Genomic DNA, 27,231 nt, shown 5'->3' on the forward strand with positions numbered 1-27,231 from the left:
ATGACTTTTCCTCCTTGGAACTCCCAGAACTCTTTGGTTTAGAACAGCACCTCATGAACTTAATCAGATGATATTGTATAACATGAGCATGTGTGTTGGAATCAAATCCCCCACCTGGCGGTAAGCTCCATGAGAACAAGGATTGGGTCTCATTTGAATTCAGCATCCCTAACTCCACAGTGCTTTGCCTAGTGCTCAGGCTGCATTAGAGACCCAATAAATGTTGGTTGAATTGAAATCCTATGATTGTCTCTGAACACAAGTGGCACCATCATCATGAAATCTCAAGAGATCATTGTGGTCTCCCAGCTCTGGACTACAGATGAGAAATAGACTTGTAAAAGCCTGTGGAGGTCTATAGCAAAGGGACAGAGGGAAGACCATTCCCCCAGATTCAGATTTCTAGGGTCAGGGACCATCAGGACTTGGTAACAGTCCCAACTCTTGGCTCAGGAAAGGGATGAGGCTAAGGAGGGGAAGTAGAGTCTCTGTTAAGTTCCAGTCTGACCCAGGAAATAGATCCTCTAACTTCTTAATTCTTGAATCCTGAAGTGCTCACTCTGAGGTCCCCCAGCTTGGCAAGGTCCCTCCTGTAGAACGTGGTCTGCAGTAGCAGTTGCTTTCACAAACAGCAGTTATGGTTTATTAGCAAATTCACGGACAATGTCTTCAGTAGCTGCCTTCGCTAGCTTGCATACTTTTCATGACTCAATTCATAGGGTTTAGAGATAGAGGCAGGGGTATGCTGGTAAATGATTAACAATGGACTCCCTCTCCCCAAAACGTGTTCATGACACACATTTAAGTTTAATCTGTATTAATATTTTCTCCATTACTTTCTTAAGTTTAGAAAATCAACAGGACAATAAATCAAACCCTGATTAGAAACGTTTGCTGATTTGGGGAGGGGGTGGTAAATGCTCATGTTTGAAATACACAATTGGTTCTTGAGCTGTTTTAGCGAGCCCCTGAACGGGGGGGGGGTTCTCAAAGATAATTTAGTTACAGGATCATCAGTCTAGAGTCAGAAGGGACCTTAGAGGTCACCTAATCCAACCACATCGTTTTACAGATGAGGCTCAGAGAAGTTAAATGACTTGCCCCAAAGTCATACAGGTCGTAAACTGCAGAGCTTGAATTCAAACATTCCTTGTTTCCCCTGATAAGAGTATATGGAGGGGAAGGAACTGTTTCTTTTTTTTCTCTTTATATCTCAATGCCTAGCAGAGTAACTGACACTCATGGTGATTAATAATATGGTATTCAGTTCTCTTTGCATGGTACCAAATGGTGTCACAATAAACTAAAGTGAATGGCAAAAGCCCTCAAGTCCTGGTCATCAAATCTTCACTGATGATAGTGGAGGGATTGGAAAAGGGGTAAAGGGCACTCAGAAACACATGCAGATCTTAGACCGTCTGCACAGTGTTCCCCAAAAGGGAACTGGTCAAAAGTAAAGACATTGACTGTGACGATTACCACTGCTAGGTTTAACCACAGCAAATCACTACCAAAAACCAAGAGTCCAGAAACTGCCTTAGCCAGTGGACATTTGATATCATGGCCAAAACAACACATGGCATTCAAGGGCCACAGTGGTTTAAGAGGCAAGCTCCTTTTCAAAACACTACAAGGAAAACAACTAAAAATTATGAACAATATTATTTCCTACAACAGTGAAAAGTAGTTGAAAAACAAAGAACCTGAAGAAAACTGGGTGTGAGGCCCAGCTAAGCTGGCTCAGGCCAAAAACATCGATTATTAAAACTGGGAAACGACAAACAGACATGAAGTGGAACAGACCTGCAGGTATTTATTTCTACAACCACCTATACTCATCACTGATGATGCAGCCAACTATGTGGGAGTCCATGTTAATTATTTTAAAGTAGCCTTGCCACCCATCATTTTACAGGAATAGGGTTTGTCCATTAAGCAAATGACAAATAACATTACATAACTGCCCCTATATTATAGCCCTCTGAGGTCCATTCATCTGTCAGAATGTGGCCCAGTGTAAATCCCCATGGCCTCACTCCTCTGGGGGATTCTTCATTCTTAGCTTTCATTTACTCCCTAGGGAAGCATTTATGAAATGTTTGTTATATGTCAGGAAGTATAAGAGACACTGGGAACTCAAAGATAAAAACAAAACAGTCCCCACCCTCAAGGAGATTACTTTCTGGTGGGAGAGAGAGACAGAGAGAACAATCTACACAGATAAGTAAGTAAATAATGAAATACTATAATAAATAGATCGTTTTTATTATATATTACGTACATTATCTTGTACGTATGTATGTATATATGTTGTATGTGTCTACATATACATATATATATGTGTGGAGAGAGGAAGGAAGGGGAGATAATGAGAGAGAAGGAGGAGAGAGAGAAGACAAAGGGAGAGAGAGGAGAGAAAAAGAGGGGGGAGAGAGAGACGCAGAGAGAGAAAAAAGCGAGAGAGAGACAGAGACAGAGACAGAGGGAGATCCTAACTTGAAACTGAATGGGAATCAGGATGGATCTCATGGAGGAGGTGACCCTGAGCTGTACCTTGAAAGAAGCTAGAGGTTCTAAGAAGGAGAGGGGAGGAAGGAAGGCATTCCAGGCATGGGGGCGAGCCTCTACAAAAGCAAAGAGATGAGAGATGGAATGTTGTACATCAGATGAAACATACAGGTCAGCTTAGTTCAAAAAAGAATAAGCAATTATAAAAAAACCAATGGGAAACCATCGGGATGCTTTATGACTACTGAAGGCTTAAAATTCAAAGAAGAGGCAAAAGAAAGAATGATGAACCAAAGAAAGGAGGGAGGGAAGCACTAAAATTGAACCTGCTGTTGTCTGCCATCAGATATAAGATCCGAATTTCCCATCCTAGGATGAGGAGCGCCATGGATCACATCATTAATGGCCGCAGTCATGGAGTCACACGTAGTACCTGATCTCTGAAGATGGGTGCAGATGTTCATGCCCATAGATCCCAGGAAAGCCACCCTAACCTTCTCTGTGCAATCCCTTACATTCAGGCTGGCTGGGCCAGCAGGAATAAGCTGATGGTCCTGTGGAACTCTGACAGTGAGGCCGAGGCTACCCAGCTGCCTCTGGCATCCTTCCCCGGGGGCCTACGGAATAACATGGTGGGCAAACTTTGCCATTCCCTCCCATCCCTCTGTCACTAATTGAATTCTGTTCACACAGGCAGGGCTGTGGGAAGCATTGTAGGCAGCTGGGTCTTTTCTGAAGGGCTGCGGTGCTGCACAGTCTACTGCAACAGCCGTTAAGACTGCAGTACAGTAGAAAAAAAAAACCCTAAGTCAACTCCAGTGGTCTAGCTTCCCCTGACAGGGAGCACTGGAAATCAAAGTGACCATTTCAGCCTTCCCAGAAGATAATTTGGTTCACCTTTGCTCAGAATTCCCCACAAGGGAAGCCATGTAGACTTGTCTGCTTCCAAGGCAGCCCAGCCTGGTAGAACACAGAACACAGTGGCCAGGAGCGAGGGGACAGAGACATCAACACATACTAGGAAAGTTGGACAAATTCGATCCATCCCAAGGACCACCCCCAGCACAGATTTTCAGCCATCACCATGGGTTTTCTAAGGTATCTTTTAAATGTGGGGGGATTCTTATCTGAGGTGTTCTGGGCAGGTGGCAGGATCAGAGCTGAGCACTGGGCTGGTTTCACCTGCAGGGGCACAGCTGTGATAGGAAACCCGGCACCTCTGTGATGCCTAACAGGCTCCAGGTGTCACTGAGACAGGCTGAGCTAAGAATGGAATGCCCCTGTGTGGAAAGTTTTTCCTCTTTTTCCTCTTGGGTTCTAAATGACACCTGCTGAATTAGACTTACAAACCACCCAATCATAGATACCCTTTTCCCACTCCTGTATCCCAACCCCTTCATTTTACAGACAAGGAAAAAGGCCCAGAGAGATGAGTGACTTGTCTAAGGTCACAAAAGTAGCACATGGTAGAGCTTAGATTTGAACTCAGGTCCTCTGAATATTATTCCAATATTCTTTTCACTGAACCCTAAAGCCTATATAGTAACTATTACAAAGAGCAGTGGTCTTCCCAGTGAGATTATTCAGGGGTAGGAGGTAGTGTGATAGGATGGAAGGGGGAACTGACCAGGCAGCAAAAGACTCCTTAGTAAAACCCCAAACCTGTCATTTCCTCAATTCAGTAAGCCTTCATTAAGTGCCTGAGTCATTCAGTATGGTAGTAGATAGTGTGAGACCTGAAGTCAGGTACAACCAGGGTTTAAATCCTGCCTTTGACATATAGTGTCTGTGTGACTCTGGGCAAGTCACTTAACCTCTTGGCGTCCCCACACAACTTTCAGTTGTGGATCTGTACTAGCTAAAGTTTATTCACCAGGAACAGGAAGAAAGGAAGGAAGGAAGGAAGGAAGAGAGAGAGAGAGAAAGAGAAGTTCCAGGCTATAGGCTAAGAGCTGGAGGCATAAAGAGATAAATGAAAGAATACCTGACCTTAAGGAGTTCTCACTCTGCTGGGGATAAATGACATGCACACAGATACTTCAAAAACTAAATAAAGACAAATCTCAGGGAGTGGGGGTGGGAGAGAGGAGGCACTAAAAACTAGGAATAATGGGAAGACTTCTTGTAGGAAATTATATCTGAGCTCTGACTCTAAGGAAGGTAGAAAGAAATGCAGAGGTGGGAATGAGGGGCATTCCAAGGTCCACTTGGGCAAGTGGGCATCAGTTTTGCCCTTTGTAAAAGCTGGGATTTGGGATGAGAGGATCTCTAAGGTCACTTCTGGCTCTCACATTTTATGATGCTATGTTTCTAGTTCCTTGGGGATCCAATTGATTAAACTGCCAGCACTGTGCTAACCTCTGCCTTCACTGATTTTATGTCCCAATGGTAGAAGATGCCATAGCACTGACTTTGCAATAGGTTAACAGGTTGAACAAAAACTTTTCTAAAGAGCCTGGTGCTGTTGGCATCGGACATATCCTCTTCCTTGTCACCGTTCCTCTTCTTTACCAACTGCTCTGGTCCAAGACCAAAGATCCCCTAAGTATCTTTCTTCCTGGTTGATAGAATCTACTCAACACTGAAGCAGAGATTTAAGGCAGATCTGATGTGGCCGAGGCTTTAATCAACTACTTACTCCTGCCTTGACCATTAGACAGGACTCAGCACTCACAGTCTTCCCTACACCTCAAGTAATTCTCCCTTTCCCCTGAACCTACATGACATCCCTTTGCTTTCCACCTCTTGCTCAGAAATTGATACTTAAATCAATATTACCATTACTGCTTTGAAGGTTATAATGATCTCCTACTCTACAACTCTACCCTGTGAATCATAGGCTGCCCAGACAGAAAGTCTCTTTCCTGGCTCCCTCTCCCCACTCCCTCTAACCCATTTCTCCCACCCTATGGAATTCCATTCTATTGTTAATAAGCCTCCCTTCATATTAGCCCTTCCCAGAAATGACTTTGTAGTTTTCTTTGTACAGGTTTTTCTCCCATAGAATTTAAGTTCCTAAAAGACAGAGACTGCTTCATTTTTGTGATTGTATTCCCAGCATACCCAGCACAATGCTAGACACATAGTAGGCATTTAACAAACTCTTCACTGAGATAAACCGCATTTAATCCAAGTGAGCTGAATTGGATTAAATTGAATAAACAGCTGAAATGACAGAAGCCTCTTGGAAAAGTGCAAAGAATACTGACCTTGGAACAAAAGCTTGGGTTAGAATCCTGCCTCAGACACTAGTGGAATGAGACCTGAGTTCAAATCCCAGTTCTGCCACTTACTACTTGCATGACCCTGGGCAAGTCATTTTACCAATCTAGACCTCAATTTCCTTATTTATAAAATGAGGATGTTAGATTAGATGACCTCTAAAGCCTCATCTAACTTGGTATCTATGATTCTAAAATCCACTTCCTTTACCTCAAGATTATCTTTCCCCCCAGACCTCCAACTCTCTCACCTTGATTTTCAGTTACCTTTTTTTGATTTGTCTTCTCCCATCAGAATGTAAGCTTCTGAGAAAAGGGATTGTCTTTGTTTCTATGTGTATTCCCAGCACTTAACCCAGTGCCCTGTATGCAGTGAATGTTTAATAAATGCTTAGTGACTTGGAATCCAGTGTTCCAAATAAGCTCTCTTCCAGCTTTGATAGTCTATGACTCTCCCCTCCCTGAGTCCCCAAAGGGCGTTCCAACACATGTCCACAACAGACCTTCTCCCACTTACTTTTGCCCTCTGAGGCAGGTTCATCATGGTGTCTGGCTTGAAGTCATTCTTATTCTTCCTGCAGAGCACTGCCGTGATGATGATGATGATCACGGTGACCACGGCAATGGGCGCCAGGACAGCAGCGATAATCCACAGGTTGTTGGGAGGGTTTTTAACAACCGCTAAAGCAAAACAAAGCAAGACAAAAAGAACAAGACCAAGAAAGAGCAACAAGTGAGGAAGCCAGGTCAAGGAAAACTCCCCACCAAGAGAAAGCCCACAATCAGCGGTCAGAAGGAAATCCGTCTTTTCCCAAGAGGATACCAGAATCAGAAGACAACAAGGGTATAATTGTGAAATTTGGAAATAGGTTTGTAGAGACGAGTTTTCCATGAGCCAAGATCTGGTGTGAAGGCAGAGTGAGATTCCGTGAACTCGCTTTGGCATTATTTGCATCAACAGATGAGTAATCATATTATTAATTTCTGTAAATAGCTCATTAGACAATGTGTCTCTGTTGACGTTTAAAAGTTTATTGCTGCTGTGGTTGTAACCAAACATTTGTATTTTAGTCTTATTGCATGAATACAAAATAAATCTATTTCCTAAAGATAGTGTAGACTCATCTTTGGAAAATGAGAAGCAGCATGGTCCAATAGATGGAGAGCTGGACTCAGAGCCATGGAGAGCTGGGTTTAGCTCCTGTTTCTGACACATATTGGCTGCACTAGCCTGGGTGAATAACTTAACCTCTTAGGAGGCATATCTCTAGAATCTGCAAAGAAAGGGCTGCTCTACATTGGTAGAGTGACTATACTCATTTGGGAATTCCCTATACCAATAAAATTACAAATCTAGTCCTTGTTCCTATAGACCAGGGGTTCTTAAGCTGGAATCCACATATTTGTTTTGTAAAAATATTTTTATAACTATTTCTATAGAATTAGCTTCCTTTCTGATCCTATGTGTCTTTATAAATGTGTTCTGCATTTAAAAACAATCTGACTTGCATGAAATAATGAAGAGTGAAATGAGTGGAAACAAGAGAACATTGTATACAGTAATAGCAATACTGTTTGAAGAATGTGTTCAAAGTTCAAAGAACTATGAATGGCTAAGTTATTCTAAGTATCGCAAATATTTAGTTTGACTATAAAGGACTTATGAAGGAAGATGTATTCTACCTCCAAAGAAAGAACTGATAAATAACTTAAAATGGAACAAAAAATTAAATAAAAATAAGAACAAAATTCTGAGAAGGGGACCATAGACTTCACCAGACTTTCCAAGAAGTCCATGACACAAAAATGTTAAGGACCCAAACTCTAAATAGTCAAATGTTTCCTTTATGGACTACATTCTTAAAATTCTTTTACATATGAACACTTCCATATTCAAAGAACAGAAAAAGAGGGCTGGATTGGAGACCACAAATCTCTATTACACACAGCTTGTTTGTTTTAAAAAATATATATTAAATTTAATTATGTATTGTGTATTTTGATAGGGAAAAAAACCATGCATAGTGGTGATGAGAATATGGTGCTGAGAATATCTTATTTCTTTCTCAAGACATTGGGCATTGATCTGAGTCATCCTCCTTATTTTTATGTGCTATGTTTCATCTTGTTACCATATAAGTAATCTCTTGACCTCTATTCAAATTGAGATGGAATGGATTCATCTTCTGCACACTAGTCAGCTCATGTGAGCAAGGTCAGGACGGTGAAAATGATCCAACATCTATGTATTCATTGACATAATCACCGGAAGGGATAAAGTGCTAAGCAAGGGTCAAGGTGGCTAGATCTAATCTAATTTACAAGAGTTTCATAATTTAAGTTGAAAAGCAAATTAATATTTATGATCAGAGAGGAAAATAATCAAGTTTTTAAGCAGAAAAGAATGAAGACATGGCTTAATATGAAATTACTTAATTATGAAATTATAAATTTATTAATGAAATTAATTAATATGAAAATATGATTTAATCAAAAATTGCCCTAGGTCAGAGGAGACACTCCTTCACTTGGCCTTCAGAGTCCTCTCTACTTCTGCAAACACACTCACCCCTGCGCTCCCGGCACCAGTCAAAATGAATCCTTTACCATCTCCAGTGTGTATTCCACAATCTTTCAGTTCTGTGTCTTTGCTCACTCAATTTCTTGAGCCTGGAATGTTCTCCCTACCATCTCTGCCTCTTAGAAATCCTAGCCAAGATCTAGTTCAAAGGCTACCTCTTCCATGAAGGCTTCCCTAGTCTACCCACCCCCCCACCCCCAGGAAAAAAGGATCTTTCCCTCCTTGAATCCCAAAAGAACTTTGCCTTTCTCATGTTCTGCTTTTAGACTATGTCTTTTTCTTTTTTGCTCGACTTGTTATATTTCACTGCTGGAGGTACCTTTGGTTGAGGAAATAACTTGACAAAGGAGAACAATGTATTTTCTACAATTTATAGTCTAAGAAAGCTGTCTGGGGCTGCTGAGAAGTCAGTTAACTTACCCAGGATCATACAGTCAGAACATGTCAGAAATAGGACTTGGATATCAGGGTTCTTTAATCTTAACCTTTTCTCTACCCCCTAATAGGTGCTTAATAAATGTTTCCTGAAAACATAAGGAATAAAAGCACAGGAAGGCTTTTATGAACTGATGCAAAGTAAGGAAAGGAAAACCATAAAAAATAACACGTACAATGACTTGATTACTGCCAATGGAAAAGATAAAAAACCTGACACTGAATGCTGTGGAATGATCATCACCAGACTGGTCTTGAAGAAGAGCCTCTTCAGGGCAGAAGTGGAGGATTATGCTTATGGCACATGACCTGTAGCCTCATTCTCACTTGAGGTATTGGGTAATGTGACGGCCTGTTTATTTATTTTCGTTTTTGAACTTTATGACAACGGATTGCTCTCTGTGGAAGGGAAAGGGAATGAGGGACTGGGTCTGTAATTTTCTTTGTACAGGGACCTCCTGAGTGGAGAAATTCCCTCTATCAATTCAAGGTAACACCTTCTATAATCTTAGGAAGCTTCTTAGGGCAGTGAGCTCGTTGTCACACAGCCAATATATATTCATCAGAGACAAGACTTATATCCAGGTCTTCCTGACTTCAAGGCCAGGCCTGTATCCACTATGCAACACTTCTTGTCCATGGCAAAAGAGAAGGATATATTTGGAAATGAAGGTGAGAAACAAAGGATATCAATAAATTTTTAAAGTTTTTTGTAAGTTGAAATTGGAGTATAACTTTAAGATGGGGCACCTAAAATAATTATACTTGTGATTGCATTAATTTATTTTATTTCTCACCCTTGTTTGTTGCCATATTTACCATAGTGAACATTTATTAAGGCCTACTATATTCAAGGCAAAGACAATCTATCTTTTCCTTGTATATGCTGTGGCTTTCTTGAAGACATTGTCTGAGAAGTTCCTAAGTCAGAGGTTCTTAAACTTTGTCGTATTTTGGACCCCTTTGGCATCTGGTGAAGCCTTTGCTTTTAATGCCATAAAGTAAGACATATAGGATTACAAAGGGAACCAATAATTTTGAAATATAATTATTAGAATATTAAAAGAAACAAATGAATAGACCCCAAGTTTAGAACCTTTGCCCTAGGAAGTCTAGACTTGATGATCACCTCTACTACCCTGTAAATCATGTCTCTGTATTAGGTTGATGATCCTCGGGGAGATTTTTCCCAATTCTGAATGACCTCTCATCAGAGGGCACTTCAAATAGGGCAGTCCTGCTAACTCTCGGTCAGAAGTACATCATTTTAGGGCCTCAGGTGGGGAAGGGAGAATCAGAAGCATTTATACATAGGAGCCCAATGCTCTCCCCTCCCAGGGACCTGTGCCATATACAAGCTTCTGTCCCTCTGAATTCTTACTGTCCTTCAAGGCTCAGTTGTGGTTGTGTAAACCCGTTATAGAATGTAAGATCTTTGAGGAAAAGCATTATTTTTATATCTCCAGAGCCTAGTATAGAATTGGTGTCCAGTCAACCACACACCCAACCAATCCATCAGTTATGAAGTCCCTACTAACAGCCCAGCACTATACTAGGAACTGTGGATACAAAGCCAAAAGTATAACAGTACTTGCCCTCAAGGAGTTTATAGCCTAACCAGGGGAAACATGTACATACATGTCATTTGGCACCATATTGTTCAGTTGTTTCAGTAGTGTCTGAGTCTTCATGACCCCACTTGGGGTTTTCTTGGCCAAGACACTGGAGTGGGTGCCATTTCGTTCTCCAGCTCATTTTACAGATGAGGAAACTGAGGCAAACAAGGTGAAGTGACTTGCCCAGGGTCATAGAGCTAGCAAGTACCTGAGGCTGGATTTTAATTCATGAAGATGAGTCTTCCTGACTCCAGGCCCAGCACTCTTATCTACTGCTGCCCTTGCCACCAGATACTCCACTTGATTTTCAGCTCTATCATCACCTTCCTTATGCCCCACCCAAGATATACTCATCACCAGGAAACTCATCATCATGGAGACTGCTTCAGCTTTACTACCGGACACCTCAAGAGTACCCTTGTTTGTTCTTGCTCCCCCCCACCCCCATTAAATTGTAAGCTCTTTGAGAACAAGGACTGTATTTCTTTTTCTTATTTGTATTATCTGCACTGCATGGTGCCTTAGTACATAAGTGCTTAAAAAAACTTTATTGTATCATACATATATGGGTATATACAAATGTATGTGTGTGTGTATACGTACTCATATACTATACACACACATACTAAATAGTATACTGTATCAATAAAATAATAGTCTTGGAGCAGGGGGATCATTAGCTGCTGGAAGAATCAGGCAAGTCTTCACCAAATTGAAATACATCAACCAAGGTCAACGCTGACCTTGGGCTGATGATTTGTAAGAAGGAATTTAAAAGATTCTTAGGGCAAAAGTGAATTTTTACAGAGGAATTTTTCTTTTTAAACCTCATGGGAACAAAGTTCCTGCAGCAATGTAAGCTCAGGGAAAAAAGTGACAGCTTCTATTTAAAGACTTTTGTCAGTATCACATTTTCACTTAGGCAAGAAATAGGAGTCACCATCACCATGCCTAGAGAGTCAGGGTGGTGCCAGCAAGCCACTGTCCCTGCGTGGGAGAGGAAATCTCTTGGGGAGAATCAATCAACCTGAATTCACCTGGCTCACTGGAATCATGTCTATTTTAGTGTTTGCCAGATTTGCTGCAGAGAAAGGCAGACCAAGGCTGGAGGCAATTAGGAAGCAAATTAAAATTGTCTTTCATCAGCCATTGATATCTTTTGTCCTGTTCCCCCTCCATTCTCCCTATTCCATCCACAGCAGAAGCAAAAGTCATTCATCTGATTTTCAAAATATGGGTCCACTGACCCGGGTCAGTAGAATAGCTGTCCTCATAAGGGAGACATGAAACTGCAAATAGAGAGTAGGGAACAAGGATGTTTTAAAATTCCCTTACGATCAGCCTGAAGAAGAACTACGTGGTGCAAGGTCAAAGCCATCCTCTGGGAGTCGATGGTGCTCAGGATCTTGGCAGCCGCTGTCCCCAGCAAAGGTTTCCCATTGTGCAGCGTATAGTACGTCAGTTCTGCAGGATCCTTGGGTCCGGGGACACGCTGCATCTTCACCATCTTTCAGAGAGACAAGACCCATCTTTACGTTGTGGTTTTTATTAGACTAGATGGAGCCTCACTAGCCCACTGCTGACACCTTCCACTCTGGAGAAATTTTTTCTTTGGAAGTCTATCTTGTTTTATTTTGTGTGTGTGTGGGGGGGGGATTATTTAGTATTTTATTTTCCCCCAGTTACATGTAAAAACAATTTTTAACATTTCTTTTTAAAATTCTGAGTTCCAAATTCTCTCCCTTCCGTCCCCCCCCTCCCCACCGCCCATTGAGAAGGCAAGCAATTTGATATGGGTTATGCATGCATAGCCATAGTAGTCATGGTGTGAAAGAAAACACAGACAAGTAAAAACCTCAAGAAAAATAAAATTAAAAGTCTGTATCCAGACACCACTAATTCTTACTCTTGGGATGTAGAGCATTTTTCATCACAAGTCCTTGAGAGTTGTCTTGGATCGTTATATTACTGAGAGAGAAGCTTTTTAAAGAGATGTGTGGTATCTATTAAGGAAAGCAGGTTAGCCTGAGAATTGGATTTAAATCCCACTCATATCTATGGGCTACCTGCGTGACCTCAGCCAGCACCTCCTTCACTCGCTGATCCTTCACTCAGGATCTCATCTGTTAAATGGCGATGTGGGATAAGAGGTCCTGGACAGGTTTGTTTTAAATCTGATATATACCCTCTACTGAGGTCTTTATATAACTCCTTCATACCACTGTCTTTTCAAGTTAATACAGTGAGGGCCAGATTAGTGCAAATAATGAATCCTGCGTAGTGGCTGCCTGCATTCATATTTGAATTATTCAAGATTATAATTATATAAATGTAATCCTTGATTCCAGACAGATGGGAATATACAACGTAGATTAAAATAATGTGACTGCTTCATGAGATTCATTACTCACACTAATCAGAACCTACCTACATCTCCAGTCAGTTAGGTGACACAGTGAACCTAGAGTCAGGAAAACCTGAGTTCAAATCCAGCCTAAGACACTTCCTACCTGGGTGACCATGGGCAAGTCACTTATACCTATTTGCCTCAGTTTCCTCATCTGTCAAATGAGCTGGAGAAGGAAATGGCAAATCACTCCTGTATCTCTGCCAAGAAAACCCCAAATGGGGTCATGAAGAGTTAGACACGATGGAAATGAATGACCAGCAACAGGAGTGAACAAGAGGGGTGTATGTGTGGGGGATGCATGTGGGTATGTGCATATGAGTATGTGTATGTGTCCATGTATGTGTGTATGAGTATGTGAGTATGCATGTGAATGTGTGTGTGTTTTAATGCTCATCTCTAGACCAGAAGTTTTATCCTGAATGAGAAACACTGGTTTTTGTTGGAGACTGGACTTCAGTTTCCGTTGGTGAGGGGAACCCATAGTGTAGAAATTCTTCTCATCATGGAAGATCAGTAATAGGCTGACATCCTCATCTATAAAATAAGGGGGTTGGATTTGGTGACTGCTAAGGTATCTTCTACCTCTACATCCAAGACCTTAGGAATTAAGAATCTTAGAGAATTGTGTTGGCACAACTCATAGTAGGCATGCAGTAGGCACTTAATAATGAATGATGGGGATACTGTAAAGCTTAAATGACTTGGCTGTAGTCAAAGAGTTAGTAGTTGTCAGAGAAAGGATTTGAACCCAGGTCTCCCCCTTAGTCACTCTTCTATGAAGTCCCTTGGAAATACCGATATTCTCATCTTTTTCAATATCCAGATACCCTGGCTTTGTTTTAAAATGGACTGCTATTTCACATGAGAACAATTCAAGGTGTTTTAAGTGATAAGACTTATTTAAACATCTTTATTTCAATCAAAATTCCAGATAGAAGGAATCTGTCAAAACCATCAAGAGGGTTTTGAAAACAGTGGACTCTTGAGTTTCTGATTCTGGGACCTTGTGAATGTTGGACCTTGATGGCTAATGATAAGAGCTGATAATTTTATGATATTTTGAGGTTTGCAAAGCATTTCACATGTTTTGCCACTTAATTTTCATGACAGCTTTATGGGGTAGAGGTGCCATTAGTATCTTTATTTTTTCAGATGAGGAAACTGAGGCACAGGGGAGGTGATGTATCTTTTCCAGAGTCATACAACTAGGGAGTATCTGAGGGAGGACTAAAATTCAAGTCTTCCTGAATCCAAGTCAGTCATTCTACCCACTATGCCACCTCATCATACCTCTAAGTCTTCAGACTTGTAAATGTGGAGCTCACTCTCCCCAGAGACCACCCCTTTGACCCCATCTCTGATTCTTTTTCTTTTTCTGTATTAAGAAGAAAGGCCCAGATGTAATGAGACTGGGAGAGTGAATTTAACATAGGGTTCCAGGGCATGCCAGTCACTTAGGGTTTCCATATGACTGGGCAGGTGGGAAAGAAGCTTCTGAATAATCTTCCTCTATTTTGATTTCATAGCAAGTTCTCCAGACCTATAACTCTTAGGAGGTCACTGGCATATCTGATATCAGGAGACTTAGAGTCATATCCCCCTGTCTTCTTCACAGATTTGAGATGGCTAAACAAAGAACTGAGAGAAAAAGAGAGGAGACAGAGAGGGAGGGAGGAGAGAGAGAGAGGGAAAGAGAGGAGAGAGAGACATGAAGGCCCAGAGAGAGAGAGGAGGGAGAGGAGAGAGAAGAAAGTCAGAGGGAGAAGGAGAGGAGAAAGAGACAGAGAAAGAAAAAGAAGAGAGAGAAGAGGAGAAAAGAAAAAGGGAGGGAATGAGAGGGAAGGGGAGGGGAGAGGAGAGAGATGGGGGGAGAGAGGGAGGGAAGGGAGAGAGATGGGGGAAGGCAGAGGAGAGAAAGCAGAAATACAGACAGAGAGATGGAGGAAGGAAGAGGAGAGAGACAGAAAGACAAAGAGAGAAAGAGAGAAAGAGGATGGGAGAAGGGAGGGAGAAGAAAGAGACAGAGAAAGAGAGACAGGGAAGGAGGGGAGGGAGGGAAGGAAGAGATAAAGAGAGAGAGAAAGGGAGCGAGAGACACATAGAGAGAAACAAGGACAGAGACACAGAGAGAGAGACAGAGAGAATAAGGACTAGATAGGCCCTTTAGAAATGCAAACTGTATCAGGTTTGTACAGGTGGCTCAGAACCCTAGGATTACAAGTTTTTGCTCAGTTAAGACAAATCTTATTTCATGGACATGGGTCTACAGGAGATTTCTTCTTTTTTGATCAATGTATAATTTATAAATTACAAATACTGCATGGTGCCTGCAGAGGGGAAACCCCCAAATTTGGTGGCAGAACTTAGAAGCTCTTCCTTTTTAAGAGGCAGCAGGATATGGCTACAGTCGCTAGCAATTCAATGGCACTGTAAGGTTTACACGGCATTACCATCTGTTTGTCTTTTGCTTCTCACAACACCCTGTGAAATAGGTGTTATCATCCCCATCTCATAGGAGGAAACAGAGGAAGAGAGAAGGAAAGTAACTTGCCCAGGGTCACACAGCTAGGAAGTGTCTGAGGCCGCATTTGAAGGCACAAAAAAAGAAGAATCTTCCTGAATCTAGGCCCAGCACTCTATCTACTACACCAGTTAACTGCCCATCAGCGAAATATGTATTTTTAAATAAAAAGAAATTCCTAGGAGAACAGAAATGAAACAAAAAAGACTCTGATACATGTGACTTATTAGGAAATGGATTTCCTAAAGTTATTCTGACCCAGGATGGGATACTTCCTCTGACGTACCTGAACCGTGTAGCTCCCGAGAGTTGTAGCCCGCTTAACCCTCCTGCCTTGCTGCTGGGACATCATAAACAGCTGGGCCAGCCGCTGCTCCATGACTCTGGCGAAACTCTGATTGTGGAGTCCCACCAAGGTGTTGTCCACCCCTTGCAGAACTGTGGATGGAGAAGAAGGACATGGGAATCAGGCTGGGAGAACTTCTTTCTGTAAAGAGCCCAAAGACCCTGCTCTGAATCAATAACCAAAGATCAGAGAGCCATAAGAAATGGGGAATCAGATTGAACTAAACGGAACCTAAGAGGCCGTATACTCCAACCCTCCCAGGTCACAAATGAGGAAACTGAGGCCCAGAGAGCTTATGTGACTTGTACACAGGTCACATAGATGATCAGAGCTGAGATCTGAACCCAGGTCTTCTGAGTCTGAGTATCGCATTCTTTCTATTACACTGCCCTGCCAGAGGGGGAGAAAACTCATCGTCTGATATCACATCACTTGAGCTCTGAGGTTGACAGGAGGGAGCTGATACCATGCCTCCTCCTAGCCCACCCCCACACCAACCCCCAAATACACACATGCAACAGACCATAAAAAAAATGTGGAGGCTTCTTTAAACAGAACTCAAGCCATTCTGGACCAGGACTAAGAGGTTCTGTCTTTTACTGCTTACTGTCTGTGGGACCTTAAGCAAGTCACTCCCTTCTCTGGCCCTCAGTTTCCTCTCCTGAATCCCTTCCAGCTGTTATATTACAAGTTTTAATATCCTTCCCAGTTCTACATCCTATGTTATCAGTAAGTCAATCAAAAAACATTTAATACACTTCTACTATGTGTCAGACACTGTGCTAAGTACGGGGGATACACAGAGAGGTGAAAGGCATTTCTGCCCCTGAGAAGCTTATGATCAAATGGGGGAGACAGTATACAAACAAATGTATGCACCTGTTCCAGCTCAGACATGCTGTGTTCTATGTTCTAACACCCTATTTTCACTTTCTGTGTGTTCTAAGGTTCCTCCCAGCTCTAAATCTCTGAGCCTTGAAAAACTTCATGGTGGAATTCCAGGCAGAATGGTGGGATATTCAGGAGGGGCAGACACTGCCTCCCTCATGTCCCTGAAATCTCATTTGATATATAAGTGGCCTCCTACCCCAGTCACTGTCTGCTTTGTCCCCATCTCAAGAAGGTCTTCAAAGTGTTCTCTGCCCAAAACTTCATGCACAAGCATACAAAAAGAGCTGCACTCAAATCATAAAGTTAATGTCTTGGTTAAGTTATATCATATATATATATACATATATATATATAATATGTGCAAATATATATTTACTCCTATGTAGATAGGGGCATTTGCAATGTTAGATCTTCTCTTTATTAGAATTGGTGACCAGTTGCCCTGTTTTTGTAACTCATCTTTTCAGGACATTCTTTGAAAAAAGAATCTGGCTATATGGAAGATAGAAATAAATAGGGAAAGAGGGAGAGGGAGAGAAAGAGTGGGGGAGAAAGAGAGAGAGAGAGAGAGAGAGAGAGAGAGAGAGAGATGGATATATGTGTATGTATCTATATAGGTATGTAAGTATATACAGGGTGCCCCATTAAGTTTAATGGCTTAAAATTGCACAAAGATTTTGAGGGCAGTTTATATGGACATACATACATATTATTTGTCATTTTTCAGCTACATCCAACTCTTCATCACTCCATTTGGGTTTTTTTTGGCAAAAACACTGCAGCAGTTTGTCATTTCCTCCTCCGGCTCATTTTACAGATGAGGAAACAGACGTTAACAAGGTTAAGTAACTTGCTCAGGGTCACCCAGAAAGTAAATGTCTAAGGCTGGATTTGAACTTAGGTCTTTCAGACTCCAAGTCTGGCTTTATCCACTGCACCATTTAGTTGCCCCTATATATACACAGATACACATATACATATGTACATACATACATATATACACAAGCCCTATATAGGTCATTCATTAACATGGAGTTCCATCCACATACAGCCCTTATCCCATACACAAGCTGATCAGGTGACAGACTCTAACAATATTGTGAGAAAGATGCATAAAGAAGTTATGGAAGAAATGAAATCCACAGCTGGTCCCAGAAATTGTTTCTCTGAAGCCACAGACACTCAGCAATCCCTCCTGAGAGTACAATGCTCTTCTCTGTCTAGAGCTCCTTGACTTGGCTCCCAAGTAATCTGCCAGTTGGATCTCTACAAAGGAAGAGGAAGGACTCCAGCCCTGCCCTTGGTACTTCAGTTTCTAGAAAAGCCCCTAAGAACTCTTCCTGCCTGCTACACCCATCAATGGAGAAGGAAAGCCAAGCTGTCATGGGATGCTGAATGAGATTTTGGATGCTTGCCTGGTTAGGGGAAGCTGCCATTCTGGGATAAGGGGAGGTTTCTCCCTTGCCCTCCCTAGTGGAAATGCAAATTGGATTGATCGCTGAAGGATTGCTTAGTTGGCATCCTCAGGCTGTTCATGTCTTCAGGGCCTGTGATGGGTAGAGAGGAGTGGGACTTATATGACATTGGGTATACTGAGAGGTTTTTGACTCTGTGGGTTGTATGATGGGAATTATCTATGAGTGTTTAATTGACAAGCTAAAAATGGAAAGAACTATCCCTGAACCTCAAGAGAAAACCCCCATATTGTCAGTGCCCCCTAAAGAGTAACAGAGAATGAAAATCTGGCCAATTAGAGCACACAGCACACTTCCATTAATTACAAGATGTCTTCCTCTGGCAGGCTTTATTGTCAGAACCCCTATGAGCAAAGGTAGAAAGGCAGGGGGCAAAGCCCTTTGTGCCAATATGCCATTTCCCCTTCTACCTCACTCCCCTCATCCTTCTCTTCCACAGAAGTGAGGCTGCACCTTCCTGATGATCTTTGCCATGTTCTCCAACTCTCTGAAGACAGTTACATACACAGTGATTGATGGTGGATCCTGTATGCAAGCCTCAGTGGTACCTCCCCCACTGGCATGTTAGGGGCATGTGAGCCCTGCAGTATGGTCCCCCCTGAAGTCAGGCTAATGCCCACAAAAAGAAACTTCCTGTGAGATCTATATCTGGATATCTGTATATATGTAATATATACATATATATACATTTATACAGATATACACAAATATATACATGTTTGTAAATATCCATATATACAAATTTGTAATACACACATGTGTACATATATACACACAAATTTGTACATTATAAAGATACACACCTATAAACAAATGTGCATATATATGTACATACATACATACATATATGTATATATACACATGTATGTGTATATTTGACTTCTTCTTGGCCCCAAATTAAAGAATTAGGAGTAATGGGAGGGAAGTACAAAGAGGCAAGCATAAGCTTGCTGTCAGGAGAAACGTCCCAAGAGGAGTCCAAATGTGTGGCAGACTGCCTTAGTGGGGAATCCCTTCTCCTTCACTGGAGGTCACAAATTAGAGGCTCAATGATCGCTTACTGGGGATATTACAAGGGGATGAAGAGGCTCCTGGAGCCAGCTGGGATAGGGTCAGGAGAGCTGATTGCTACGTTTTTCAGTAGGAGCATTGACACCTAGGAATTTGGTGAACAACAAACCAGGATTTAATTTATTGTTTTGTTGATGCCTGGATTTAAGAAAAGTGATAGATTAAAATATCAGTAATACAGATTAAACTTAAAAGTATGTCATGTCTGAGGGGCTTTGGGAGCAAGGAGTTGGTTGTTAAACATTTAGCAGCATGCTCCTAGGAGCCACAATCAGGTACATATTGGACTAAATGGCTTCTGAGGTCCCTTCCAACTTGGAAAACTTCTGAGGATACCGAGGATGCAGGATACAATGTATGTACAATGAGGATATAACAATAATAGTAGCATATCTACCGGGCTTTAATGTCTGCAAAATGCTTTAAATATATCACCACTTTTGATCCTCAGAACTATAGGAGCTCGGTGCTATTATTATCCCCATTTAACAAATAATGAAACTGAGGTGGACAGAAGTTAACCGACTTGCCCAAGGTTACACAGTTAGTAAGTTTCTGAGGCAGGAATGGAACCCAAGTCTTTCTAACTGCCCGTCCAGCACTAGCTGCTGCACTTCCTAGCTGCCTCTAATGGAAGCATCATGTACTGTTGTCCTTTTTACAGTTTGCTCTACAATTCAGACTATAGAGCTTAGTTAGGTCTGCTTTCTGACCTCATGAGCAAGCATTTATATTCTGAAAAGGCAGTGAGGCATTTTCTATGAGAAATACAGCAACATACAACTTGGAATGGATCACTATCTGTCAGAAGGCAATATTCTATCCCTCTTACATGTCTCCACTGACTTTTTGCTTGTGAAAATGCACGACCCCCTTCCCAGTCAGCAGGGCAAACACTGTAAATTATTTTTCCCTTAAGGAGCGATGACCTTCCCACTAACTATCCACGCTCTCATTCCTGGTTCCCCTTGTGACAAGTGACCCATGTTTAAGAAATAGCCAAATCCTCATTGCATCATGGATCGATGGAATCAATTCAAGGTAACTTAATTGGCAGGGAACATCAGAATCTTAACTTTGGTCTCATAACCAGCACAGGCACCCAAGGGTAACAAATACTATTTACCTTATGTTTCAACAACAAGGAGACAATGGCAGAGAGGCAGGTCTAGGTTTGATATCTTGCCAACAATCAGACCTATCCCACAGTGGAATGGGCTGCCATGGGAGGTAGGGGAGGTCTTCAAGCCGAGCCCAGAGGACTGCTTGATGGATATGTTGTAGAGAGAAATAGGCATTAGATTAGATGACCTTAGAGGTTCCCTGTGATCCAAGCCTAGGGGCTATTAGCAGGGCTCACCTCAGAGGCTGGTTTTATCTCAAGAGAATTTACCTTAGAGCAAAGACATCCGAAGCACTTTAAACCAAGAGGAACTAATGGGTTTGAAACTACCAATACCTTCAGGGCATTCCAAATGGGAAAATGACTTTTGCAAATATAATAAGATCAGCTGGGACATGTAATATCATATATATACATGCATATTCATACATACATATACACATACACATATAGATATATACATATATATATATATATATACATATATATCAGTTAGTAGCCCCTTAATAAAAGGATTTGTTCTGTGAAGTTTGGATTCAGTAAAGGGCTGCACTTCAGGACCTAGAGGGTCACATGTGGCCTCAAAGCCACAGGTTCCCCACCTCTGTTAGGTGGTGTGGTGGATAGAGCACCAGGCTTGGAAGCAGGAAGACTCATCTTCATGAGTTTGAATTCAGTTTCAGATATTTACAAGCTGTGTGACCCTGGGTAAGTCACTTAATTCCGCATGCCTCAGTTTCCTCATCTGTAAGATGAGCTGGAGAAGGACATGGCAAACCACTCCAGTATCTTTGCCAAGAAAACCCCAAATGGGGTCATGGAGAGTAGGACACAAGCAACAGAACTGAACAACAAATAAGATCCGCTGCTTTCCCAAACTGTTAGCATTGTATTAGCGGATCCTAGCCAGCAGAGTCTAGTGTGACATAGGTGTAACAGCAACTGCAACTGACATGACAGAGTCCTTCATCTACATCTCATTGAGCCATCGATCAACCCTGGGAAGTAGGTGCTATTATTTCATTCTAAATATTACATACATATCATACATCATATATATTATAATTATACAATTATTCCCATTTTATGGAGGAGGAAACAGAGGCTCAGATAGTCTAAGGGACTTGCTTACAGTCACCCAACCAGGAGGTGCCAAAGGCAGGCTACGAATACAGGTCTTCTGAAGTTCTATTCTAGAGTTTTATTCACTATACCATTAGACTATAAGCTCTTTGAGGACAGGGATGATCTTTTACCTCTTTTTTTATCCCTAGTACTTAACACAGTGCCAAGAATACAGTATGTACTTAATATATGTTAGTTGATTGGTTAATTGACTGTACCACACTGTTACTCAGCTTACTAAGCTTGCCCTGCCCCTGACCAGGTGAACAGTCCTATTAGGGGCGGTAGGAGATGGAGTTTCCTTTGGAGGGGGAGAGGTACATTATAGATCTACATTTTAATTAGTTAAGGCAGAATGGTACAGTGGAAAAGGTGCAAGTCTGGGAATCTGAAGACCTGCTTCTGTCACTTGCTAACTGTGTGACCTTAGGCTGATCACTTTTGTTCTCAGTTTACTCACAGGTAAAATAAGGGAATTGAGTGAACTATCTTCTAAGGCTCCCTCTAGCACTAAAGCTATGATTCTGGTATGGAAACTCCCTTCACCAGTGCAGATCAGAAACTTAACCTATGACTTAGGACTGCAGAGACTTCCATTGTAGAAGAGACCTGGCAGAGACAAGGAAAGACTCAAGGACAGCAGCATTTGAGGCGAGTCCTCAGATCAAGCTTTCTCACATCTGTGGGCAAGTTGGGACATTCATCTGTGTCTGGCACTGTGGGGGATGTGGGAGGAGATGAGAGGGGAGTCACTCAGGACCTCCATTAGCAGATTCATTGCAGTCCTTGGGTGGTGACAGCACTTCTCTCCTGGCTTGTGGTAAGTGCCTCCTCCTCCTCCTCCCCTTCCTCCTCCTCTCCCCCTGCTACACCTTCCCTGCCTCCCCAGTCCTTCCTACAGCTGTCTTCTTCTTTTGCTCCTGCAGAGTTGCTGCCAGTGAGGGATCCTCCCTTAAAAGCTGCTCCAGAAAAAAAACTCATTATGTTTGTGAAAGCACAGCTGGAAAATAAAAAAAACCTCCCTCATAGTAATAACAATACTCGATAGCTATGTCATAGCAATAGCGAGCATCCATATAGCACTGGAACATGGCAAAGCACTTGACATATGTCAACTCATTTGATTCTCACAGCAACCCTGGGAGGTAGGAGTGATTATTATCCCCATTTTAAAGATGGGGAAACTACAACAGAGAGGTTAAGGGATTTGCCCAGGGTTACACAGCCAATAAAGGTCAATGTAGGGATCATGCTCAGTCTTCCTGATTCTAAGTCCTATGCTCTATCCGCTGTGCTACCTGGCTGTCTATGGTTATAGAGAGCACTTGAAGGTTTATCCTTTATCTTCTTTATGTAAATGATGGTACGGCAGTGGATAGACAGTAGGCCTTGGAGTTAGGAAGACCTGGGTTCAAGTCCTATTTATGACACTCTAGCTGTATGACCCTAAGTAAGTCATTTAACTTTTCAGTCCCACCCCCCATCCTCCTACCCTCCCACTCCTGATCAAGCCAACTCTAAGATTTTAAATGGTGGAAAGAAAGTGGGATTTAGAATTAGAGGACCTGGATTGGAATGTTAACTCTAACATCCCCTCCCTTTGTGACCTTTGGCAAGTAACGTAACCTTTCTGGGCCTCAGTTAACTCTAGCACCAAGCTAGATAACTCTGAGGCCCTATTAAGCTCCCAAATTACTGACAAGTTGCTTATCTACACAGGAACAGGGAGTTTGCATAGCAGGAGTTCCCCAAACCAGTGATAATATAACTTGACACCCACCTCACTAATTTTTTTAAAAAGGAAACTATATATCCTGGCTCCCCTAATGTAAAGTTAATGCCAAAAAAAAAGTAGCAGGAAAAGTATAAGCTTCTCATTTTTATCTTTGAATTCCCTAGGGCCTAGCACAGTGCCTGGAACATAGTAGGTGCTTAATAAATCTTGAAATGTTAGATAACAGAGATCCTTGTTCATTTTAATTTAAAATCTCTATGGAGCTATAGAAAGGCCTGTCCACTTTAAATATGTTTATGGAAATACAGGAAAAGAATCCAGCTCCATAATGTACTCAAATAATAGTCCTTCAGCTTTGCTTAAAGACTTCCAATGATAGAGAATCTATTACCTTCTGAGAGAGCCCATTTTAACTCTGATTGCTGGAAAGTTTCCACTTATATCAAGTCTCCTTAGCTTTTTAGCTCATTGTTCCTAGATCTACCCTCTGGGGCCAACAGATGAAGTCAAATCCCTCTTTTCTTTGCCAGCCTCCTTAAATACTTGAAGCTATATGTGGATCATACTCCTGACTAAGCCTTCTCTTTTCCAGGATTTGTATGCACAGTTTCTTCAGTCAATTGTGATATGGCATGATTTGAGACCCTCGACCATCCCAGTTGGGCTCCTCTGGACACTCCAGCTTATCCATGCCCTTTCTAAGCTATAGTACCCAGAACTTGCCACAATATATCTGAAGAAATCTGGTCATGACAAAGTAGAGCAGGACCACTGCCAGATGCTCTCCAGCCCAAGGCCACATTAGTCTCCTTGGCTGCCACAGTAAACCATTGACTCATATGAAACTTGTAGGCTGCTAAATTAAAAGCTAGATCTATGAGTGGAGACCTTTATTTTTCTCTTTCTATCTCTAAGGAGGCTACTCTGAAGCATCAGTGGCTGTGCTGATTCAATAGGCCTCTCCATCAGGATCTCTTCTCTTATCCCTGTTTTCTTATGTTCCCCTTACATTACTTATAAATTGGTCATCACCATTGGAAAAGGGGGCTTCCACACCAGGAGTTCCCCAAGCCTATGAAAAGACAGGGTTTTTTGTTGTTTTTGAAAAAAAAAACCCTCCCTAACAAAAATAAAAAAAGGAAACTTCCTGATTCTATACCATTGACTCACACAGAGCTTGTAGGCTGCTAAATTAAAAGCTAGACCTGTAAGTGGAGACCTTTATTTTTTCTGTCTCTGAGGAGTCTATCCTGAAGCATCAGTGGTTGTGCTGATTCCATAGGCCTCTCCATCAGACTCTCTTCTCTTATCTCTGTTTTCTTATACTCACCTGACATTGGTCCAGGAGAATGAACTCTCAGATGAATAAGTAAGAAATGAATAAAAAGGGTCAAAAACATCACTGAAAGACATGCAGGTGTCAGACCAAACCAACAAGAGGAGACAAACCAAGTTACCTGTAATCACCCAATAGTCTCTGGTTGTTTCTGAGACATCGAGGTTTGGGTATTCCAAGGCTAAAACAAACAAAACAACAAAGATAAGTATATTTTCTTACACTTCTCCTGCTGGACAGGTTCTTACAAATGTTTGTTGTAAAAGAAAATTCGAGCATGCCAAAAAGAATGAATCAACTAAATCTGGCCTTCTCATGCTTAGCGACTATTAGCACATAACATAAGCGAGACCACTGTCCATGGTCCTGAAAATGGATATACTTCGTCAAGGGCTGATTTGCAGACTCACCATTTTCTAGGATTTGTAGCTCTGAGCCAGATCATTACAATACAGTGGTTTTCTTATTAAATGCCAGTACTCTAGAGGCATATTTCCAAAGAAGTGGGAGTTGTCCTGCCTAGATATCTGTTTTCATTCATTTACAAAAATCTTTTCTTTTCAGGGAATGGGCATCTATCCTTCTGGTATAATGGATAGAGTATCAAACCTAGGATTCCAAAGACCTGAGTATGAATTCCAGATCTTCTGTTTCAAGTGAGTGACCTTGGAAAAAGATCAGTTACTTTCTTTCCCACCACCCCATAGGATTGTGGTAAGGCACCAAAGGAACATCTATGTACCTGACAATACCCTAAAATACTTTTTAAAAGACATCATTATCATCATTACTGTTATTACTATAGAAAGGCTGAATGCCGTAGAGGCTATAGGTCCAGCCCTTGCATCAAGAAAATCTGCTTTCAAGTCTTTCCTCTAATACATAATGGCTGAGCGTGAGGAGTCTCCAAGACCATAAACTTCCAATGTGCACCAGTGGAGGAATTTCCACACTGGGAGTTCCCTGCATCACTATACCAAAAATGTATTATTATCATATGCATTTTGCTCCAAAAGCTAAATTTAGTTGATCAGACAGTAATTCCTATAACTGTTGGTCTCAAACTTCTTTACAATTTGATGACAATTAAAATATGAAGGTGATAACAAAAAATTCTTTACATGCGGCCAGGAAGGAGACTGGGATTAGGGAAATGCAGAATCTCCCAAATCCCTTCTCCCTGGAACGCATGGAAATACCCACGAGCATGCCATGAAGTCATTGCTAAAGGTTTTAAATCAACTATATGAGTTAAATAGAAGAAACACTTTTTTTTGCTAATAGATGGAAAACCTGCCCTCCACCCTAGGACAACACACCAAGTGAAAGAAAAATTAGATCTCCAAGCTCAGACCTTTCTTTGCTTATCCGTGGCTAGCAAGAAAAAAATGTTGGGACAGGAGATGCAGGATATATAGTCTCAGGAGTACACAGGTAATGCATTTAATGAGGCTCATGTAATTGTATTGTTAGAGGGTGTGCAGACTCCAAGAGGAAGCCCACAACCCTATGGGGACTTTCATCAAGGGGAGCTGAGAGACTTAATTAGAAATGAATTTACATCATGAAGCTGCATGGGCTGTGATGTCTTGACATAGAACAGGTGCCTTGTTACCTGATGGCCTGGGGACTTCTGCCAACTGGCGACCTGGGGGAATGACATCAACCCTGGTGGCTGAGGGAAAGAAGCCCTGCCAGTTAAGTGAGCAACTTTTAGTCTGTTCAACTCAAAACATATCTTTTTTCCCCTTGTTTCCAGGAAAAGGGTGGGGATGGAATGAGATGAGAACTCATGGCAAGTGCTGAAAGATGTGATTGTGGGGAAGGCCATTTTGGAGGAGAGTCCCCAGGAGTGTGGCATCAGCTCCCTCCCCCAGGCATACTCACACTCTGCAATGGTCAGGGGTGGGTAGGTGAGGTAGAAGCCCACTAGCTCAGCTGATAGCTGGCTCAGGAGGCTGCTGGAAACCGTGCCATTGAGAAGGGTGCTCTGATTCCAAACTGCGTAAGTCAAGGTAACTGCCTGGGAGGCATTCGATGTGTTCAAAATCTGAATCAACAGGAGAGAAGAGTCAATGAGAGGTGGTAGCTGAGTCACTGCTTTTCAGAGGGCTGGAGGAAGCTGGGTTTTGGAGGTGTTGGAGTGGGCGGCTCTAAGGTAGGAACACAGAGGACTTTAGAGATCCTGTCTCTCCTGACTTCACTGTTTCATTCAGTGGCTTCAGAATTCACTCTGGAATCCTTGTTCTTCCTTAGTCAAAGCCTTGACACTATCTTCCTTCTCTCTTACATCTAGTTGGTTATTTTATAGATCATAGATTTAGAGCAGGAAGGATCATGGGACCAGAGATTTCAAGGGGACCTTGGTGGGTCCTGAGTTCAGTCCCCTCATTTTACAGATGAGGAGACAGGCCTAGATCAGGTAAGTGACTTGTCCAGGGACACACATCTAGTAAATGACTGAGGCAGAATTTGAATCCAGATCCTCTTCCCTTCCATGTCCAACCCTTCATCTCATGTACCACGTACTAAGCTGACTCTCAGTTCCACCCCTGTATGCTGTCCATCTGTTTCCTTCTCATTCCTCACATTTTCACCCTGTAGTCCAGACTCTTATTATCACTCACCTGAAGGATTACATCAGCTTCCTAGCAGGTTTTCACACCTCCTATCTCACCCTCCTACTACCCACCTAGCATTCTGCTCCCACACTTGTTGTATAGTCATTTTTCAGTTCTGTTCAACTCTTCATTTGGTGTTTTCTTGACAGAGATACTGGAGTGGTTTGCCCTTTCCTTCTCTGGCTTATTTTACAGATGAGGAAACTGAGGCTAACA

General features: G+C 42.0%; 1 protein-coding gene across 2 annotated transcripts in view; it reads right to left on the bottom strand.

The window, feature by feature from the left end:
• Positions 1–27,231, bottom strand: part of KIAA1549L (KIAA1549 like) — a 137,085-nt gene that overhangs the window by 89,737 nt on the left and 20,117 nt on the right. For both annotated transcript variants that reach the window (XM_072619206.1, XM_072619205.1), the window contains exons 6-10: positions 26,282–26,444; positions 24,516–24,575; positions 15,579–15,730; positions 11,697–11,868; positions 6,247–6,410 (exon numbers count right to left, since the gene is read on the bottom strand). In XM_072619206.1, the coding sequence (XP_072475307.1) occupies positions 6,247–6,410; positions 11,697–11,868; positions 15,579–15,730; positions 24,516–24,575; positions 26,282–26,444 (711 nt within the window). The remainder of the gene's footprint in view (positions 1–6,246; positions 6,411–11,696; positions 11,869–15,578; positions 15,731–24,515; positions 24,576–26,281; positions 26,445–27,231) is intronic.

This window comes from Notamacropus eugenii, chromosome 6 (assembly GCF_028372415.1).
Source record: "Notamacropus eugenii isolate mMacEug1 chromosome 6, mMacEug1.pri_v2, whole genome shotgun sequence".
NCBI classification, from domain to species: domain Eukaryota; kingdom Metazoa; phylum Chordata; class Mammalia; order Diprotodontia; family Macropodidae; genus Notamacropus; species Notamacropus eugenii.